General features: G+C 40.9%; 1 protein-coding gene across 5 annotated transcripts in view; it reads right to left on the bottom strand.

Annotated features, from left to right (window-relative positions):
• Positions 1–23,162, bottom strand: part of Exoc6b (exocyst complex component 6B) — a 436,866-nt gene that overhangs the window by 76,736 nt on the left and 336,968 nt on the right. The window contains exons 21-22 of one of the 5 annotated variants that reach the window (XM_060383430.1): positions 2,353–2,381; positions 76–2,209 (exon numbers count right to left, since the gene is read on the bottom strand). The exons of the other annotated variants lie outside the window; for them this stretch is intronic. Of the exons in view, the coding sequence (XP_060239413.1) occupies positions 2,065–2,209; positions 2,353–2,381 (174 nt within the window). The 3' untranslated portion in view covers positions 76–2,064. Of the gene's footprint in view, positions 1–75; positions 2,210–2,352; positions 2,382–23,162 lie in introns of those variants that run through there. 5 annotated transcript variants of the gene reach the window in all.

Here is a 23,162-nt window from a genome sequence, read left to right as displayed (position 1 = left end):
ACATGACTTTTATTCATTATTAAAATTATTTATATTTATAATTTTAGAGAAATATTTGCACAAATACCCTTTTCCTTATTTAAAAAAATTGAATTTGGCAATTATAAAAATTAGTTTTTAATACGCATAGATAAAGACTTCAAGTAGGCAGAGTTGATTCTGTTCCTTTAACTTTTGAATTTATCATCATCATCATTGAAGCAAGGTCTCTCTGTGTAGCCCAGGCTGACCTTAGACTTGTGACCCTTCTGCCTGGTGCTGACTTGACTCTTTGAATGAGCACTTTAACATATAGTTGACTGCCAAACAACAATAAAATATTACAGCTAGATTAGTCAATACTAATGTTTTCTGCTATACCTAAGCAGTTTAAGAAAAATTAAATACTCTATAATTTTAATATGGAAAGATAAAATGTTTTAATTGATATGTTGAAAATTATATTAAAATAAAATTTATAATCTTTAAAATCATGCAAATTCTGAATTTTGTTATAAAAAATATTATAAAGCTCTAATGGGTGATCTTGAGATTACATAAACTGTAGTTTCAACTCTAGGGTGTTTGGAAGCAGCATTTTTTTTTTTTTTTAAATCACAGCCATACACACAGAAAATGAGGTCAACAGCAGCTAGGCCACTGGACCACGGACATGTTTAGTTAGCCATAGCATTAGGGTGAAAATGATCTTCCTGACAATGGGTTGGACATTCTTGGCACTGTTACACCTTTATTCTCTAGCTCCATGGCTGACTTTCCAAACACACACAGAAAAAAAACTGTGACTGTTAAAAAGATGCTACAGCTGACAGCAATTCACAGACATGAGGGCACTTTACTCTCTCCTCCACCCTCAATAGTCAGCTTTCACCAGTTCATGTCTGAAAAACATCTTTGGATAATTTTCAGCAGAGAAACAATAAATCAGGGATGTCAGTGGCTGCGAGGGGAGAGCTTTCCCAATTTTCATAAACAAAATCTCCACTGCTGGCACTTTCAGCTTTGGGTGTAATTTTCCTAACTGACATCTGTGCCTTGGCCATCTTCCATTCACTAGCAAATATCGGTGAGAAATGTGATTCATGTCGACACCAGACCAATGTGAAAATCTGATGCAGTGGAGAATTCTGCAGTCCTGCTGGGCATGGGAATGGGATAAAGACAAGGTCCACCTAAAGAGTGTCACTGCTCTGCTTCTGGTTTAAGATGGCAACTGCTGAGTGGTTAAAGAACCCTCCTGCCATAGCAACCACGAATCAAGGAGAAAGAGCCAAGATTTAAAATGATGATCAAACTCAGATCAAACTCAGATGGACTGTCACACTAACAGGACTGGAGAGCAAGGCTGAGACCACAGCTCAGGGTTCCTGTAGACAGCCTCCAACCCCCATTCTCTCTACTCCTGCCCCTATCTGGGAGAGAACCCAGCCTGCAACTGTTTCCAACTTTGGTAAGTGTTTTTTCAAAGCCTGGACTCCTTGGTTCCATTTCTGAGAGACCCCAAGTCAGTAGGTATGTGGAGGAACAGGAGGGTCCAGAATCATGCCTTATAAAAGCACCTCACGTAAGCTCCTGGTTTACATCAAATACGTAGATATGGGTGGTGGTCTCACAGAGCCAGGCTTTACAAAAACTTAAGTTTCTTTCTTTAGCGCAAATGTCCAGGGGTGGCCTGTAAGCTGTGTGGTAAGTACACCCTTGATTTTATTAAAAACCGCTGTTTGTTTTCCTTATGTGGCAGTGCCACTCAATGCCTACCAATATTTGTTCTGCATGCTCAAAGGAGATGAAGGTTCACCAAGATGAATATCTTCTCTCTCTATCCTGTTTTCTCTGTCTCCCTACTTAGTATTTACAGTTCCTAATCCTACCTAGTTCTTATGTTCTCTAGTACTCCCTAGTATTAACTTGCCTAGTACTAGCCCTATCTAATAGTGACCCTACCTAGTACTCACGCACATTATATAAAATGATAGAGAACTGGAGGCAATGTGAAACACCACAGAGACACAATACGGGCACAGACGAGATCCAGGAGCACCAGATGATCGAGAAGCAGCTCTCCTATCCATCTGGCCCATTAGCATACAGATGGACGTGGAGGTGAGGCCTGGACAGGAACCATGACTTCTCAAGAGGTGGGTTAAGTTGGCCATTTGCACTTAGAAACAACTTCCGAAGTGAAAGCTTCAGCGCCAGAGTTGTGGGCCTAGAAATATACACCAAGAGCTGGGTTGAGGACAAATGTTCTTGCTCTATCTTCTGGGCCCGAGAAGCACACTACAGTGCTGATTTCTCACGTGGACACAAGAGTGCCCTTTATTTTTCTTTTCTGGTGTTTCAGGAACTCACCATGGCAAATAAACTCCGGTAAGTAACATCTGTGGAGAGCAAAAAACAGTATATATGCATGTTCCCTCCAGGATGGAAGTCAAGGGGTATAGAACTTGAGAAAACACTGTTATCCTTAAACATTTCAAAGGTGAAACATATTTTCGAAAAAAATCAGAAGGAAGTTAAAAAACAAAGCTGTTTCGTATTCTTAGTAGAATGTAAGGGAACAAAACTCAACAGTGATGGGGTGGGGTGGAAACTGAGGAAAAGAAGCAGGAGTAGGCTTTCCTTCCGACATGGGTATTGGTAATGAGCAACTGCTTCATCAGTTCAGAGTCCAAAGTACAACCTCAGCCTTTTAGAGCCCCCAGATAATAAAAACCTAACTAAAAAGCAAAGATGCTCTTTGTGAGAAGACAAAACCTGACCAATGGCCCAGTGCTTACTGTCCTCGCTTCAAAATGAACATTTACCAAAGCCCTTCTGCTCCTGTTCTCAACCACGTTCTTCATAGCAGAAGCGGACCATCAAGAGTCTGATACAATTGCTCAGCTCTCAGCTTCTGACCAATGTGGCTCTAATTTGAAGGCATGTGGAATCAGGAAAGCACATGTGGAGAACAGGTCACAACCCCCAGCATCTGATCTGCTCAGAAATGGGAGTGCATCCTCCTGCTCCTCAGCAGGCCGCCCTTCCCTCGAAGGCGTACATACAGAGCTGAACGGCTGAGTCTCCAGGTGGTGTGTATGGGTTTCTCTAATGACTGGCCAGGATGACTCTGCTTAATCAATCACTTGATAACATAACGTTTAGTGAAACTCGGTGAAGCTGCAGTTCAGTCTGAACCACAAATGAGTGCATGGCTCCACCGAGGCTGCCAGCTGCAACCTTTTCAGTGCTGCCTTCAGCCTGCTAACGTTTCAAAGTCGTTTTTTTTCTTTCTCTCTTTCTTCCTTTCTCTCTCTTTCCTTCTTCCTTTCTTCCTTCCTTCCTTCCTCTCTCTCTCTCTCTCTAAGGTATGTGGGGATTTGAGATAGGGTCTTGCTCTGTGGCCCAGGCTGGCTGTAGCCTCCCGGGCGCAGTGACTGCAGGCACACACCTCGTATTCAACTTCAGAGTATCTAAGATTCTTTCTTTTTGTTCTGTGAGTTAAATTCTTTCTTTCTTTTTTACCTGTATTATTATTATTATTAATTATAATTTATTCACTTTGTATCCTGGCTGTAGCCTCCTCCCTCATCTCCTCCCAGAATCTAGAATTCTTTTGCCTCCCATTTGGTAGGGACACAGTTTCCTAACACTGTAACTAGGACACCCGATCGTGGTTTTGAGCTTTCCGCATTGTGCTATTCTCTTCCACCTCCTTCACTTCTTCTTAGCGTCACAGACATTTCCTCTGACTTTGTTTTTGCTAAAATACTAAGAATGTGTGTGAGAAATCTCAACTCTGTTTAAAATTATGAATTTACATAATTTATCAGTGTCAAGAATAAGGGAGGGTCTATTTACTGTAAACTTTGCACTTTATTTCTTTTTCAGTTTGTGTTCTAATTGCGTGGATGTTTTGTGTGGATATGTCTATACACGATGTGTGTACTGTTTAGCTCTGCGATTGACAAAATTAGGTATTTCCAACTGAGTTATCTATTTCCGAAATATTTACACATAAAGGATCTTAATATTTTAAACATTAAAATGTTTCAAAAATTACACATTTCAACATGCTTGAAATATATTAACCTGTAATTCCAGCACTCGGAGACGGAGGCAGGCAGACCTCTGTTTACAAAGCAAACAGAGGCTGGTTTACCAATTTCCAGGACAGCCAGAGCTACACAGAGAAACCCTGTCTCAAAATCACACCAACAATATTACTATTCTATTAGCTCCTTTATGCAACCTAACTGCCTAAAGACAATAACTTGATACTAGATTCTTTTCCTTTAAAAGTTTATATTGTTTCCTTTTTTTTTTCCATTTAATGTCAAAGTAAAGGAGACTTTTATGTGTGAAAGAGATGGACAGTAAAAATCTTCAGGCTCTAGGCTGTGATTCATTCTCTGCTGCAGATACCTTGCTCTGCACTTGAAATGTCCAGAAGCTGTTGATAACAAGAAAATGGCAATGCACTCTTCTAAGTCTAGGTGACATGTCTAAGAACGACATGAGTGGCATCCCATTGTGTGGGTGAGCCACAATTCCTGTAGCCATTCCTCCGCTGAGGGACATCTGGGTTGTTTCCAGATTTTGGCTATTACAAATAAAGCTGCTATGAACATGATTCAGCAAATATCCTTGTTGTATATTTGAACATATTTTGGATCTATGTCTAGGAGTGGTATAACTGGATCTTGAGGCAACACTATTCCTAATTGTCTGAGAAAGCGCCAGATTGATTTCCAAACTAGTTGTACAAGTTTACATTACTACCAGCAATGGAGGAGAGTTCCCCTTTCTCCACAACCTCTCTAGCATGTGTTGTCACTTGAGTTTTTAATCTTAGCCTTTCTGATGGGTGAAATCTGTGAAATATCATTTCCCTGATGTCTAAGGACATTGAACATTTCTTTGTTTCTCTGCCATTCGATATTCCTCTATTGAGAATTCTGTTTAGTTCTGTATCCCTTTTTTTTTTTTTTTAAATTGGATTACTTGATTTGTTGCTGTTTAACTTCTTTAGTTCTTTATATATTGTGGATATTAGCCCTCTGTCAGATATAGGGTTGGTGAAGATCTTTTCCCAATCTGTAGGCTGTCATTTTGTTCTGTTAACAGTGCCTTTTGCTTTACAGAAGCTTTTCAGTTTCATGAGGTCCCATTTATTGATTGTTGCTCTTAGAGCCTGTGCTATTGGTGTTCTGTTCAGGAAGTTGTCTCCTGTGCCAATAAGTTCTAGGCTCTTCCCCACTTTTTCTTCTAACAGATTAAGTGTGTCTGGTTCTATGTTGAGGTCTTTGAGCCACTTGGACTTCAGTTTTGTGCAGGGTGATAAAATGGATCTGTTTGCATTTTCTACATGTAGACAACCAGTTAGACCAGCAGCAATTGCTGAAGTTGCTGTCTTTTTCCATTGAATAGTTTTGGCTTTTTTTTTTTTTTTTTTTTTTTGGTCAAAAATCACTCAGCAATTAAAAAAAAGGAAATCATGAAATTCCCAGGCAAATGGTGGGGACTAGAAAAGATCATCCTGAGTGAGGTATACCAGAAGCAGAAAGACACACATGGTATATACTCACTTATAAATGGATATTAGACATATAAGATAAACATACCAAAATCTGTACACCTAAAGAAGCTAAGCAAGAAGGAGGACACTGGGTAAGATGATCAATCCTCATTCAGAAAGGCAAATGGGATGGACATCAGAAGAGGAAGAAAACAGGGAACAGGACAGGAGCCTATCACAGAGGGCCTCTGAAAGACGACCCAGCAGGGTATCGAAGCAGATGTTGAGGCTCATAGCCAAACTTTGGGCAGAGTGCAGGGAATTTTATGAAGGAAGGGGGAGATAGAAAGATCTGGAGGGGACAGGAGCTCCACAAGGAGAACAACAGAACCAAAAAATTTGAACACAGGTTTTTGTTTTTTTTTTTAAAGACTGATACTCCAACCAAGGACCATGCATGGACATAACCTAGAACCCCTGCACAGATGTAGCCCATGGCAGCTCAGTGTCCAAGTGGGTGCCCTAGTAAGGGGAACAGGGACTGTCTCTGACATGAACCGATTGGCCTGCTCTTTCATCACCTCCCGCTGAGGGGGGGAGCAGCCTTGCCAGGCTACAGAGAAAGACAATGCAGCCAGTCCTGATAGGCTAGGGTCAGGTGGAAGGGGAGGAGGACCTCCCCTATCAGTGGACTGGCGGAGGGGCATGGGAGGGTACAACTGGGAGGGAGTGAAGGAGGAGGCTATACCTGGGATACAAAGTGAATAAATTGTAATAAATAAAAAATAAAAATAAAATATAAAAAAATGTAACAAAGGCAAAAAAAAAAAAAAAAAAAGACATGATATAAAGTCAATTCTTAGCATGCTTTAAGAAAGTAGTAGTATGTTGTGGATAATAGAACCAGAGTGGCCCAAATGTGCTCTTCTTCTCACTGAAGGCCATGACTGCTTTCATACTGATGCAATTTCTTTTGACATGTTCATTCTATCAAGTAGAAAATTTGGCTTCGCTACAATATGGGAGCAGGCCCAACAGTCTGCCCTGTTTCTCACTGGACTTCAGTGAAAGTGGCCACACAACACAGCAGTGTAGATCAATTCTAGAGGATATTAAATAACAACATAGTGCCTGTGTCTGTGTCTGAGTAAATCAGCATATAAGGGAAAGCTGCTTGCTTTTGTGTATCACTCCTGTGCGGTCATCACTGACAGTGTCCTGTGTTTCAGCTGATTCACTGGAAATAGGAGGCAGATGATTAGATAATCTGCTAACAATGATAATCTTGTATCTTTCTCTCTTTAAATAATATATAATACAGAAAAATCCTGATTTATGTTTTATATATGTGGACATATATTAATATATATTTAAAAGATACAACGTCTTCCTGTCTTGCAGTTAGGTGACAACAGAATGAGTGAGAATTTCATTGGAACTGCAGCTCTTTAATATGTAATATTTAAATATCTTACACCAAACAAACCAGGAACAATAAAAGCTGAACACCATGCTTCCAGCATATGAGACAAGATTCCCAGTTGTCTTAATTGGGGTTTCTATTGCTGTGCTAAAACATTATGAGCATGAGGAGGAAAAGGTTTATTTAATCTTACAGCCTGTAGTCCATCACTTTGGGAAGTTAGGGCAGGAACTGATACAGACTTGGAGGGGTGTTGCTTTCTGATCTGTCCTTCTGGGCCTGCTCAGTATCCAGGGCTATTAGCCCAGGGAGGACCACCCGTAGTGAGTTGAGCTCCCCCACACCATAGGCTCGCCCACAGGCCACTCTGGTAGGGGCATTTTTAAATTGATACTCCCTTTTCCAAAATGATGCTGGCTGATGTCAAGCTGACATAAAACTAGCCAGGACACCAATGCCTCACAGATTCAATGTGTGTACCATTCATGGAAGGTGAGATTTCCACAGAAAAGTGATTCTCATTTTTCATTTCAAGGAAGTTTGCAATTTACCACTTATATCAACATACTCTACCCAATGTAAACAAGCAAACTGCCAGGTTGTGCCCTGTGGTGGTGTGAATGAGAATGGCTCCTATAAGCTCATAAGAGTATCTCCCCAGATGGTGGGTGGGTGTGGCCTTGTGTGGGAAGTGGATCACTAGGGTGACCTGAGTTATCCCTAGTGTGCCCTACTCTCTCTCATGTCTGTAGATAGAGATGTGAGTGCTCGGCTGTTCTGCTGCCATGACCTCGCTCTACAGCCATGCACTGTAACCCTCTGAAACTATGTCCAATTCAAACATTTTCTTTTGTAGTTTATACTTTGGTCTCATGGTGTTTTATCACAGCAATAGAACAGTAACTAAGACATGCTCTTTCACCCAAAACTTTGTACAAACTATTTTTTTTTTAAATTAACTTGCAGAGCAATACTTTTCTTATGGAATTTTCACACAGGGTTTGTTTTTGCTGATTGTTTCTCCCATCCTCCACCCCCTTCTGCTACACCTTTCTGTCCCCAATGGTTCCCCTTCTATGTTCACACCTCATTTGTTCTATTATTCTCCCCATATTCCTCTTTCAAAGTTCTTTTTCCAGTCTCACGGCCTTTCTACTTTCCTGGCTTTTACTCATCTTTATTTCCACTCACAATATGTACATAGTAAGGATGAACCCAGACCTTCTTAATCTCCAGGTGTGTTGGCCTATTCAACTTGACCTGTAGAATCGTGCTCTCCTTTGGGATAAAACCAAGTAAAACACTGTAACTTTCAACAGCCATGTGGACAAGACAACCTATAGTGAAATCTTTTTTTTTTTTTTTTGAGATTAAAATTTAATCACAACATTTCTCCTTTACATTTCCCACTTCCAGATCCTCCCATATAATCTTCTCTGCTCTCTTTCAAATTCATGGCCCTTTTTAAAAAAGCAAAGCAAAACAAAACTAATTGTTTTTGCATGCAAGCATGCATACATACGTTCCTATTTATAATCTGTTAGTTTGTATTATCTGTACATGTGCCACATGCATGCACATGCACTCAGAAGCCAGAATAAAGTGTCAGATTCCCTGGAGTTACAGTTTTGTCTTGAATACTTTTTTGAAATACTCTAGGATATAATGGAATTATTGGATCACATGAAAAGCCTGTTTGACTCTGAGAAGCCGCCAAACTGCTTTCCACAGGGCACAACATTTTACCTTTACTAACCCTGCACAAGGGGTCTTCCTTACAGACACGTGCACGCTTGTTACCTGCCAATTTGTTGATTTTTAACTGTCCTGGTAGTATGACATGGCAGCTCACTGCAGTTTTTATTTGTGTTTCCCTAATGCCTGCGGCTGCTGGTCCCCTCACAAGTGCACACCGACCACCTCAACAGTCTCTGAAGTCCCTACTCTGCCTACGGCCATGACACCCAAACTCCACCAAACAGTATCACTTCAAAGTGAAAATGAAAATCGTGGAGTATGAGAACGGTGGTGACTGTCTACGAATGTTTGGGAACAGCCATGGCTCAGAAATCCAGTCGACTTCCACTCACTTCTGAGACGCACAAAACACTCTGAAAGCGATGTGTCAGGGCAGCAGCTATGACAGCCTAGTACAGGCAAAGACTATGTTACCCACCAGGGAGGGACAGCAAGGGCAAATAGAAGAGCGTTCCTGGCCCACCTGAATGCAGTATATAACGAAAGCTGATGAATTAGACAACTAATTATGAAAGCATTTGCAATGAAGGGACACACAAAATGTCAGGGACTCAAAGAGGGAACAATTAACTGCTTGAGGAAGTTAGGGCAGATTTATAAGGAGATGACATTTGAGCCAAACTATGAAGGAAGGGAAGAGGCTGTCACTCCACTCAGATAGAGAACTCTGATAGGCAAGGGAGCCTCAAAATTCTCCCATATTAGAGAGGCAACTGGGGTATCTGGGTAGAAGTTATATTGGGAAAGATGACAGGAAGAGGATATCAGATAGTCAAGCTAGGACCACAGGTGCTTTGCCAGGGGTTTGCCAGCTGTGTTGTTCAGGCAACAGAAAGCCTCTCAGCCTCATTTTTAAACAGGTAAATAACATGACATACTATGGTAAGGATGTAGTAAAATCAAGAGAAACAGGAGTAAAGTTGAGTTTAATACTTCTCAGAAAGAATGAGTGACACAATCACACCTGTGTGCCTTGCACTTCTGTCTCTATTCCTTATCGTTCCATCCGAGCGGCCAATGAAAGAAGAAATGTCCACACAGAAAAGAAGACAGAATTAGCTGGTACATCAAAAAAGACTCAAGGAAAACTGCTTAATTACTTACCTCAGAGGCCACTAGGGAAGAAGTAGGCAAGGAGACACGTACAGTCACACAGCTTCTTGTATACCACAGCAAAACAATCATCCTTACAGAATTATAGCCAATACCCGAGATAAGCAAGGAAAAAAAAATACTTATTGTAGCTAACGGTTTTAGAGGTTTCAGCCATCAGCTGTTGGTTCTGATGTTCTGGGGCAGCAGCACATTATGGTGGGAGTACTTGGCAAAGGCCAACTTCTCAACTCATGGCCAGAAGTGAAAGAACAGAGGAAGGTGGAAGCAGCTGGGTCCACTATCTTCTCCAAGGGCATCACTGCAAAGACCTACAGACACTCCACCTGGTGTTTTGCTTGGTTTCATTTTAATCTTTGATAGGACCCCTCAATGTAGGCTAGCCTTACACTAAACAGGCTATCTCTTGCTTGGCTTTTAGGCCCCATTCTATTGAAAGTTCTACCTTTTTACAACAGCCCCAAGCTGGCAAAGCAGGCCTTTAATGAAGCCTCTGGGAACAGCTTCAGATTCCCACATGCTGCCTTTTATTAAGAGTTAACTTTTTAGAAGTCTTAGTCCAGCCTCTATTGCTTGATTAGAATAAGCTAAGATTAAGTTGGAGATGCCTGTAAATTTCATGATTTCCTTGTTTTTAATTGCTGAGTAGTATTCCATTGTGTAAATGTACCACAATTTCTGTCTCAGTCTCAGAAAAGAGCCCTGTGCCCAAATATTTTGGTTCTGTTGCTCTCCTTATAGAGCTCCTGTCCATTCCAGGTCTTTCTATCTCCCCCTTCTTTCATAAGATTCCCTGCACTCTGCCCAAAGTTTGGCTATGAGTCTCAGCATCTGCTTTGATACACTGCTGGGTAGAATCTTTCAGAGGCCCTTTGTGGTAGGCTCCTGTCCTGTTTCTTGTTTTCTCCTGCTTCCAGTGTCCATCCCATTTGTCTTTCTAATTGAGGATTGATGATCTTACCCTGGGTCCTCCTTCTTGTTTAGCTTTTTTAGGTGTACAGATTTTAGTCTGTTTATCCTATCTTATAGCTCTAGTGTCCACTTATAAGTGAGTATATACCATGTATGTCTTTTTGCTTCTAAGATACCTCACTCAGGATGATCTTTTCTAGTTCCCACCATTTGCTACAAATTTCATGATTTTCTTGTTTTTAATTGCTGAGCAGTATTCCTTTGTAAAAAATGTACCACAATTTCTGCATCCATTCCTCCATTGAGGGATATCTGGGCTGTTTCCAGGTTATGGCTATTACGAATAAAGCTGCTATGAATATGGATGAGCAAATGTCCTTGTTGTATACTTAAGCATGTTTTGGATACATGCCTAGGAGTGATATAGCTGGATCTTGAGGAAGTGCTATTTCTAATTGTCTGAGAAAGCACCAGATTGATTTCCAAAGTGGTTGTGCAAGAATGGTAGATCAATGGAACTGAACAGAAGACCCAGAAATAAACCCACACACCTATAAATACTTGATTTTTTACAAAGAAGCCAAAACCATTTAATGGAAAAAAGATAGCATCTTCAACAAATGGTGCTGGTCCAACTGGATGTCCACAAGCAGAAAAATGAAAATAGATCCATATTTATCATTCTGCACAAAACTAAAGTCCAAGTGGATCATAGACCTCAACATAAAACGAGACACACTAAATCGGGTAAAAGAAAAAGTGGGGAAGAGCCGAGAACTCATTTGCACAGGAGACAACTTTCTGAAGAGAACACCAACAACACCGGCTCTAAGAGCAACAACAATCAATAAATGGGACCTCATGAAACCGAAAAGCTTCTGTAAAGCAAAAGATACTGTTGCCAGAACAAAACGACAGCCTACAGACTGGGAAAGGATCTTCACCAACCCTATATCTGACAGAGGACAAATATCCAGAATATATAAAGAACTCAAGAAGTTAAAACGCAACAAATCAAGTAATCCAATTAAAAAATGGAGTACCGAGCTAAACAGAGAATTCTCAGTAGAGGAATATAGAATGGCAGAGAAACACTAAAAGAAATGCTCAATGTCCTTAGCCATCAGGGAGATGCAAATCAAAATGATCCTGAGATTTCACCTTACACCCATCAGAATGGCAAACATCAAAAACTCAGGTAACGCCTCTTTAAAAATGAATGTGCCTTAAGAAATTCAGCACCCTAGAGACTTGAGGTATGAATACTACAATTTAAATATAAAACAAAATGTTAGAAAGAACTTAAGATAAACCTTACAGGCCACACATAATAAAATTTCTAAGCAAATTAAGAATTAAATTTCCTCCATCTACAAAAGCAGACACAACTTTCACTTACTACTTAGCCAAGAAAGACTGCTTTCCCACTAAGGTCATAAACAAAGCAACAATTCTTCTTCTGCACTTCACTACCACTGCACTGGAGGCTCTCGTACAGTCAGGCAAGAAATGAAAGGCTCTAGGTGAGAAAGGGAATGACTGTGCTTGCATATGCCAAAACTATCGCTGAAAAAAACACCACAGAATGTTTCCAAGCAACTAGACCTAATAAATACTTTAGTAAGTCTGACATTCAAAACCAGTAAACAGAGCAGTTGTATTTTAATACAAAGGAAGAATTAAACACTGACAGGAAGACAGCAAAGCATTGCAATGAACATGTGACTTGGCATCAGTCTGGCCAAACAGGCCAGATTTGCTGAAAGTTACACAGCACCAAGACAATGGAAAGACAATACCCATGAAGAAGAATGGTAAATGTTGTCAGAATGTCAACTGGCTAATTTTATGTGATTTATATGATTTAGAATAACCAAACAACATTGAAAAACATTGAAAAAGATAAAGTTGGAGAACTCATGCGACAAGAAATCGAGATTTAACCCAGAGATCAAGAGAAAACTAAAGGGTAAGCACAGAGATTAAATGAAAAAGTATAGGCAAGCCAGAAACAGACTAACACATTTATGACCAACTAATTTTTAAAAAAGATTTATTTTTATAAATTATGTGTCTGTATGTGTCTGCATACATAAATGTGGTGTCAGTAGAGACCAAAAGACGGCAGCTGGAGTCATAAGGCAAGTATGAGCTGCATAGTATGAGTACTAGGAACCAACTCGTCATCTGCAAAAGTGCTCTTAACTGCTAAGAGATCTCTATAGCCCATCAACCGATTTTTGATAAAGCTGTCAAGGAGTATCAGTGAAGCACAGTTTTTTAAAAAATAAACTGTGGTAGAAGAACCATACCCTCCACATGAACCTGGGCTACACTTTGCATCACAGTGAAAAGCTAACAGAAGAGATACCATCCCTGGGAGCTGGCATTTAAAAACTTCTAGAAGAAAACAGAAAATCACTGTGACTCCAGTCAGCTGAAGATTGTTGTTAAGAGAGGAACATAGAGCAGGAAAAATATAAATGAAATTCCATTAAAACTTTTTAAAAATGAGGGTTTTTTTTTGAATCACACATTAAGAAAATGAAAAGACAAAATATAAAAAAAAAATACTAAACATGTTTCCAACAATGGATTGTTAACCAGAATATGTAAAATGCCTTCAGAACTCAGTTAAGAATTAATTTTAGAACTACACAAAAGTTTTAGTTTAACAGTATCAGAATAAGGACAAGCGAGATGGACTGGTGGATGAGGGCAGCTGCTCTCAAGCCTGATGACCTAAGTTCTGTCCCAGCACCTACACGGTAGAAGGAAAGAACCAATTCCAAGATCATGTCCTCTGACTGCCACACAAACACACACATAAGTGCAACGTGGTAACTTTTTAGAGTGTCAGAATGAACCCTGGCGCTAACACCCGCACTGGCGTACAGGGACTGGAACCATGTGCATTGCTGGAATGGAGGCAAAATGGCCAAGTCTCCTCGTGAAGCAGTTTGATGGACAGCTTTTGATGAAGTTAAAATATACTTCTATTGATTTAGTAATCCTACTCTAAATATTTACTCCGAAGAAATAAAAACATATGTTCACCTAAAAACGCACACATTCCTGCTTATTGTGGATTTATTAAAAATATCCGCAAACTAGCAACAGGCCAAATACTAACCAACTGGCAAATGAGTAAACAAATAATATATATGAAGACAAACTGTGGCAATGAATAAATAACTAACAGAGGCACATGTGGGAAAGCTTCAAAGGCAACGTGCTGAACGAAAAGAAAAGACGCAGAACTATCATCTGGCATACTGGAGAAGAAAATACTGTGATGTCAGAGACCACAGCATCGTCTCAAGTGAAGGTCAGAATGTGGGATGACCTATGTTCTTATTCATGCTGGTAGGAATAGAAAATGGTTTACCTGTATTAGAGTAGTTTGAAATTAAAAACAAAAAACAAAACAAGGTAAAACATGAAACCTATGAACACACAAAACATGAACACTTGCATGTTAACATCCTAGAAGCTTTGTTTACCATAGCCTGTATTTGTTACCTTTCTGATGCTGTGATAAAACACCATGACCAAAAATTACTTACGGGAGAAGTTTATTTTCATCAGAAACATGGGAAGCATGGCAGCAAGGACAGGCACAGCGGCCACAGCAGGAAGCTGAGAATTCACATACTCAGAGTAGTGAGAGTTTTAGTTTCTTTAAAAACCTAGTTATAGTATGTGAATATGTTTTTGTTTTAATCCCAGGTGTGGCATAAGAGGCTGCTTCACAGCAGGTGATTCTGTTTTGCCTTGTACAGGAACAGGGGCATGATCACTCCAGCTGTGATAGTTTAATTTTGGGGACTCTGGAGAGGGTACAAACGGGAGAGCGCCTGAGAGGGCCTGGGAGCTGTTGCTCCCCCTGCTGCTGTGTTTACTGTTGTATTTGCTATTGCTGGACCGTTGGATTGCTGGTTTGCTGAACTGCTGGAGATTCTGACAATGAAGACTGGATTTACCTCAAGGAACTCTATGTACCTAATCAGCAGGAAGTAGCCTATACATGTTTATACCCCTTTCCTGTCTAACCTTCTTTCCCTCCTACCAAGTGTTGGGGGACTGAAAGGGATTAGGGTGGAACAAGGGTTGTAAGGGAAGTAGAGGTATAAGAGCCCAAGAAAACAGATTAAGAAATATCCCACCAGTCAGCCATAAACATGATGGAGAAAGACCTGGACGCGACAAGGGGTTTTAAACTCTGAAAGCTCAAGCCCACTGACACTCCTCCTCCGACAGGGCTACACATCCCAAACCTCCCCAGCCAGCACCACCAGCCAGGGACCAAGGTTTCAAATCTAGAGACTATTTGGGAAACTACTTTTTATTCAACTACCACACAGTCAAACTGAAGATAATGTGACAAATACGACCAGATTAATGGCTAAATAATGACAGATAGGTATAAAAGTGTAATTCATCAATAAAAGGAATGAACTAAAGAAATGGTTATCACTGTGAGGACATCTCAAAATATGCTGAACTGAAGAAGCCAGGCAGAATACACTAAAACATATCAACTCTAGAATTTCCAAAGTACAGTGGTTAAAACATGACTGATTGCTTGTGGCCAGGAGAGAGCCATTTCAGAGAAGCACAGGAAGCCTGTGCATGACAGACTTATTCTCAGAGGTGCTACATTCTCACAGAATGTATTTACTACCCCTGAAGAATATACCTTTTGTTGGAAACAAATTATACCTTAACTAAACTATTTTATCTATCTATCTATCTATCTATCTATCTATCTATCTATCTATCTATCTATCTATCTATCTATCTATTTTTGCGGCATGGTTTCTCTGTGTAGCCTTGGCTGTCTTGGATTTGATTTGTAGACCAGGCTGGCCTCAAACTCATAGAGATCCACCTACCTCTGCCTCCCTGAGTGCTGGGATTACAGGCCTGCACCACCATGCTCAGATAATTAAATTGATTTTCAAAAGTTTCAAAAAAAAAAAACAAACCTAAGAATCTTTAAGATATGTTTGACTTAAAAGTGTACTTCAAATAACACAAGCGGTAGAGGACACATCTAATAAAGACCAGAGTGAGGCCCCTAAAAGTACAAAGAATTTTATTGGCATATAAATCTATAGAAGCTTTACTTTGTGGCTTAAAGAATTATTTTAATATGCAACAGTATTTTTCCAAATAAATACCTTTTAATGCAAAAGTAAAAAATAAAGCAGTCAACTTACATTGAGTATAAGTGTGAGAAATCCAGATTCATTTTCTTTTCAGTCATCAATGTCCTCAGAAGAGCTGAGAACATTTAATAGCTACTCTTCTCAATCCTCACTCTTGGGAATAGGCAGAGCATGAGTAGCCAGTGAAAAACAGGTCTCCTGGTGTGGATTGTGGATGCTGTTTCTACACAGACCTCCACAAAACAGGAGTAACAACAGCTAGATAGTAACAGTAGTAATAACATCCGTTGTATGCTAAGTAAAAAGATTACACGGACAGCCAAGGCTACACAGAGAAACCGTGTCTCTAAAAACAAACAAACAGGCAAACAAATAAAAATTACATGTAAGATCAAATAATTTATTCAAATAGCATAGCTAGTAATCTACATGTGCTCAACTCCAAACTTCTTGACATCATGCTGCCTTGACAAGCAGACAAGGTAAAAAAAGTATACTCAACTTATTTCCCTGATATATCATGACCACAGAAAGAGAGAAATTAAGACTTCCTGGAAATGCGAGGTTTGAGAAACTGCTGAGCACTCAGACACCATAAGTCTTGGAAACCAGCCTTCTGCTGGCCTCCTCAGACAGATTCTACTAGTTTCTAGTTTAACTGAATTTGCCTCAGTTGCCACATAAAAACTAGGAGTCAGTTTTTTTTTTTTTTTTTTTGTCCTATGGCATGTTTCTGTGAGTTTTACCATGGGAAAAGGTGTGTGTGTGTGTGTGTGTGTGTGTGTGTGTGTGTGTGTGTGAAGGTATCAGAGGAAGGAGAGCTGATTTTCCAAAGAAATACTACTATTCAGTAAGACTTTACAGCCAAGTTAAAATTTACTTTAGATTATTTAGATTCCTTAGACATCTTCTCTTTCTCTACAACTTCAGTGAATTATTTTTAAACAGACCAAGAAAGAAATAATACGGGGTAATCTAGAAGGACCTACTGTAAAAGCTAAGCCACCCACAGGTGTAGCTGCTTAGGTGCCAATCTGTTGCCTCTGCAGGACTCTGCTGTTATATTCTCTTGTAAAGGAGACACTTCTTCATCGATACCACTGCATCAGAGAACCAACCTTTGTAACTTGCCTTTGTTCCTCAACTCCCACGCTCTGGCTCGCTTTCCCACCTTGGCACTTTTTCTTTTGTGTGCCTGGTCTAGTTCAGCTTAGCCCTTACGACTTGGTGTGGACTGTCCTTCTGGTTCCCTTCCTTCACTGAAGCCTTTTGGTCCTACTTTCTTGCCAGTCCTACCTTATTCCTTTCCCCATTCCTGATCTCTGAACTTGCCTAGAAGGAATCTTTAGGTTTGGGGTTCTGGATTGTTTTGGGTACGTACTCTCTCAAAGTCTAGGTAGCTTAGGGCAGCTTATAGCCTATTTTCGTTGTTGTTGTTGTTTTCCAAACTCAAATATGCCCCAATTCCCTAAATCTGGATCTTTGCTGTCACTCACTGCTGCCCCCAAGTGGCTGTCAGTGATGTCGGTGTGAGACAACAGTTTGAAGGCTTGGCTCTTGCTGCCTTCTTCTTGGATTGAGTGTTCTCCAGTAGGACCCTAGACAGTAGAGTTAGCACATCTGAGGTCAATGTTCAGAGCCCAGAAGTTTTCACTCAGCTAGCACCAACACACCCTCCAACAGCATGGCTGTGTGCAGTGAAACACATCTGTGGGCATTCTCCAACCTCTGTTCCCAAAGGTGGCACTGTGTCAAACAAAACAAAACAAAACAAAACAAAAAAAAACCAAGTCCATATTTGTGGATATGCATACACAAAGCAGGTGTTAAATATAGGAGAGAGCTCCTGGGGAAACAGCAGAGTGGATTTTCTCAAGGCCTCTAAGATGAAGCAGAGGGAGCTCAGGGACACACTCCATGGGCTAAGGCAGAAACCACCAGGGGCCACTTGTTAACAATGGCTTTCTGCACAATCAGAAATGGAATGTAGCCCTGACTTCTGAGCTGACAGACCTGGTAGAAAGCTATGGAGGATGATGCTGTCACCACATACAAAATGAGTTATGGTGGTTCTTCTGCTGGTACAAAGAGCAGAGGGTTGTGGCAGACAGACCCATATCTGGAAATTTCTGCTCTACCGTGCAGTAGAGAAGGCCTTCTGCACTGTTCCGAGCTGCAGCAAAACATGCAGACGGCCAAGCTAGCGCCCGGCCGTGGCCACACGGGCTGACGGGGGTAACAGGCAACGAGAACCTGGAAGGCCCATCAGCTACAAGGCCAAACCTTGTTTTCATGGGAAAATATTCCGAAAGTCTGATATGTTGCCTCTGGGTACCCAAAAGGGCTCTCACCTACTTAACTGAAAGCACTTTGCTTCCTGTCTTCATGTATTTGCTATTTAATCACTATTAGCACCCAAGGAAGGTCCATGGCACACGGCATCCATAAGTAGTACTGCCAAGCACATAGACAATTCACAGGAATTGACCATCCAACAGGCCAAAAGCTATCTACCAAATACCACCACACAAAGAACCAAGGATTTATGGCCTACATTACCAGGAAGTAGGTGTTTTCTTCATTTGAGGAAATCAGACACTAGAAAATATACAGCAGAGTTCATTTAACCTTCCAACTTCCCTTCAAGGACCCAGCCTTTATTGAATGAATGAATGAATGAATGAGTTTCACCTCTGGTAAAACTACCACGGCTTTCATTCAGTTGTCCTCTACAGCCAGCAGTCTTTCTTCTTTGATGGCCAGCCTCCTAAAGCAATTCCATAAAGACTTTTGTACGGAGGACTCCTCCATGGCCACAGAAAACTGAGCAGTAAACATCCTTCCTTTATCATCAACCTGTGGGTCTTCTGGCTGGGGCAGATGACTACTGAGCTCGCAGGCTGACACTCAGGTTGAAAAGGACCCCTGCCAAGCAGCAGTGCTTGGAAAGGGCTTCTATGAACACAATATTGGCCTATACTCCCTGCTGTGATGGTTAGAGTGTAAATGGCACCCACAGGCTCATTTGATTAAGTGCTTGATCCCTAGTGGGTAGAAATGTTTTGGGAAAGATTAGGAGGTGTGGTCTTTGGGAGGAGGTGTGTCACAATGGTTGGGCTTTTAAATTTTAAAAGCCATGCCAGGCCCCACCTCTTTTCTCTTTGCCTTTAACTTGTAGATGAGTTCTAAATTCTGCTATATGGCTGCAGTGCTGTGCCTGCTTGCCTAATGCCATCCTCCCCCACGATGGTCATAGGGCTCACTCTCTCTCACTCTAAGCAAACCCCAATTAAGTGCATTCTTTTGTAAACTGCCTTGGTCAAGGTGTCTCTTACAGCAACAGAAGAGTACCTAAGACACCTGATAAAAAGGGGTCTTAACACTTCTCTCTGAATTCCTCCACGAAGAATATCTCTTCTATGAGCTCATTCCCCTACTACCCAGCCCCTAGTACCGCTCTCCATTAGGAATCTTTGGGCCAGGCATGGGGATAAATTTCTGTAACTCAAGCACTCAGGAAGTTGAGGCAGAAAGATCTCGAGTACAAGTCCAACGTAGGCTACATGGTGAGGGCCTGCTGGTGGTGGTGGTTGTGATGATGATAAATATAACCTTGGAAACTGTCTAAAAGCTCCTTATGTCCAGCAGGTTCAGGACTAATGTGAAGAAGCACTTGTGGGAAGTGGCTTCCAGCTGGCGACTGTTTTGTTTGTGATAAGAAACTGATAACTGGCACCTGGATGGAGCCTTTGAGACCTGCCCGGCTCCCACCTGTGTTGAGTCTCCCAGTTAGGCAGTAGTTTAGAATGGGTTATCCTGTGGATCAAAGGATATCTTAATGTGTGCTAGATCACTGAATCATCCTTTGTCGTAGCTGGGTTTTCTACTAACACTAGCAGTCAAATGATTAACAGAGGGAAGGTTCATCATAATGTTCATTATACACAGACATTTGATTTCAAGACAAAGCCTTTATGGAGTAGGATCAAGACACAATAGGAAATAGGAAGTGAAGCTGGACAAAGGTTCTGAGTTGTTCTTTCTTTGGTCCTAAGTGAAGACTCACTACAGTTACTGATTCCTTTTACCTTAACAAGAATAGCACCAGAATCTGTTTCATAACCAAAAGGAAATGGACAGGCATCTCCTTAGGCACCACTGTTGTTTTTAAGGCAGGCCCCATGTGGGCAATGGAAATGCACTGTGTTTACTTTAGACACAGGGAAGAAGTTGGGGAATAAGTGCCCTAGAGGGAATATCCCTAGCTCACTCTAAAAAAAGCCCAGATATCTTGGGATGGCTCAGTGTGGAAGTGCCTTGCCAACAAGCTCCATTCAAGAGATCTGATGCAATGCCATAGGCTTGTTCATTCAGCTTTAGGGTAACAACGCAGATCAAAAGTAAGTAACTGCTATGACTAAGAAGCAGAGCATGAGATGAGACTACCAAGGAAAGGACATCAACTGTTAACTGCTAGTCAGACATGGAAGGTGGAAACTGTAAACTAAACAAACCAAGCAAACACTTCTTTGGGGAGTTAAATGCCCTCGTCACAGTGAATAACATCAGTGTTAAATATTTTAGGGTAGCATAATTTTTAGCATTAAAGGGGGAGGATAAACAGGATATTAAAAATTATCAACAAACAGAACAGCAGAGAATAAAGACAAATAAGAGAACTTAGGGGATAAGGGTTAAAGAAGACCCTAATATCCAAAGGAATGAAGAGTCTACATTTTAGTTAAACCAGTATACACTCACACTGACACACACACACACACACACACACACACACACACACACAGAGACAGACATACAGAGAAATAATCTAATTTCTTTCAGTTTAAGTCTCCTCTCCATGAATATTTTACAGCCCTTTGTGCCTACAATGCATCCCTTTTGTATATACATATTCAATCTTGCCCCTGATTTGCACTTTTTGTTTGTTTGTTTGTTTCAAGTCAGGGTCTCTCTGTGTAGCCTTGGCTGTCCTGGACTTGCTTTGTAGACAGGCTTTTGTAGACAACAATCTACCTGCTTCTGCCTCCCCTTGAGTGCTGGGATTAAAGGTATGCTCTACCACGCCCAGCTTGATTTGCACTTTTCAGACATAAGCATAAACATTCCATTCCAGCTGGACTACGAGATGCAGTTTATTTTCCAAATTTCTTTAAATTGAACTAACCTTGTGACTAGCTGAAGGCAACGGGACGTGGTAGAAGTGACAATCTGCTAGTTCTGAGCACAGAACTTAAGGGTTTGTCCACTTCCTCTCTTGGAACTTTGCCAAATGCTGTGAGTAGGTCTAGAGCAGGCTGCCTGTGCATGAAACCTGACATGGAGCAGAGAAGAGCTAGCCCTGCGCCTCGAGAGCCTGCAGACTAGCCAGTCAGGCCAGCAGGTGACTGCAGCGTGGAGACTTGCTCAACTACCCAGAATTGCCAATTAGTAGAACCCTGAACTGCACACATGCTTCAAGCCGATATGTTATGGGGCACAAACAACTGAAATACACGCATATTCGAGTGCCCCCAGGCAACACGAATGACGGCATGTCCATATTAGAACCGAGAACTTAGCGATCCCCATCTGATCCTTGGGGGAGTCATACTCAAGGTGCATCACATAAGCTGTGTCGCAGCAGGCACTCAGAGTGTGAGGAAATGAACTGAAATGAAAATCTAATGCTGATTTTCAACTTCTACTTCATGTGGAAGTAGAAGCATTTCTACTTCATGTTTGCCACAGAACTGTTAAAAAAGAAAGAGCCACTAAAATCTACTGCCATCTCTCTAATTTCTAAAGATGAGTAACTACAGGCTACCAATTTCTGGAGTGCAGCTATCACTTTAAAATAATTCAATAAATAAGAATTTATTTTGTCCTCAAGCTTTAACATTCCCCAAGCTTAGAAGCTGAAATAAACACACACACATTTTTGCATGTAAAATTGTACTGAAATTGAACTTTTACGACACAAATATGAAATGCTAAGGAAAGACCTTTTGACTTGTTCATTATTATGAATAGTAGATTTTCTAGTCTTAGAATCTTAACAAACTAAAAGGGTATGTCAACGTATTTTAACTGAAATATCATGAAAGCTTGTATATTCGAAATGTCATTTCACTTTTTACCTTAAGTAGAAAAATAGAAATAGAGTAAGTGAAAAAAGATGGATAGCTTTATAATCCACACCTAATTTTCTTTCTAATGATACTACACAGTCTACACAGAGACTCTTTCATCAACATCCATGTTTTGAATATGTTTAAAATTATCATTCACCTAATTGCATCTGAAAGTCTAACACAAAAGAACATGAGCACATGATCAGCATGATACATTTAGAAAGCAGAGAGGCACACCCAGTATCTGAGTGGCACTGAGAAAGCATGCGCCCTAAAGCACACCAGGACAGACCCTTCTCATATGGACATCCACCCTACATTCTGCCTTTTATGGAACTCTGCTTGGGACAGGCACAGCTATTACCTGAAATGGCTACCGCCATCTTGAAATTATAGCCCCTGTGACTGCTTGCAGGAAACCCCCACAAGACTGGGCCTTGTCCACTCCTCCTGGCAGTGGAGAAGAGCTCCTGATTCTCCATATAGTAATTACTGGGGCAGGGACCACTAGTCTACAATAGCTTAGCTGCTGTAAGCTGCCCAGGCTCCCTGTGAACAACCCCTTACTCATTCTCCTGTAAGTAATTCCAGCTAGACTTGGGTAGAACTGTTTTATTTTTTGGGAGAGCGGGGAGTGAGGGATGTTGTGTTGTCTTGGGCAAACAGACACTTGATTAAGAAAAGTCACACAACATTAGCTTTAATTTTCACTTCTGCTATTTCCATTACCATTTAAAAATTTTCATTTACTACTATTTGTGTGTGTGTGTGTGTGTGTGTGTGTGTGTGCACGTGTGTGTGTGTAGTGGGTAGGCACTTGTCACTATGGAGGTCAGAGAATAACTTAGTGAAGTCAGTTCTCTTCTTCCACCTTTATATGGGTTTCAGGGAGCCGACTCAGACAGGTTTTCATGGCAAATGCTTTACTTTCTGAGCCATTGTCCTAGTCTCCGTTAATTACACTTAAACTGTTCTGATCTTTGACTTATAAAAGCCTCATGAGTAAATCTGTTAATAAGTTAAGCAATGAAATGAGAACCTAAAAAGGTTTAGCCAGTTGTGAGAGCGATGGAGTCTGTATGCTGACACATCTGAAAGAAGAACAGGGCTAGTAAAAGCCCCACCTCTAGGTCTAGTACATGAAACCACCGTCT

Source organism: Meriones unguiculatus, chromosome 5 (assembly GCF_030254825.1).
Source record: "Meriones unguiculatus strain TT.TT164.6M chromosome 5, Bangor_MerUng_6.1, whole genome shotgun sequence".
NCBI classification, from domain to species: Eukaryota; Metazoa; Chordata; class Mammalia; order Rodentia; family Muridae; genus Meriones; species Meriones unguiculatus.
The sequence above is the reverse complement of the archived record's forward strand: the minus strand, read 5'-3'. Positions and strand labels throughout refer to the sequence as shown.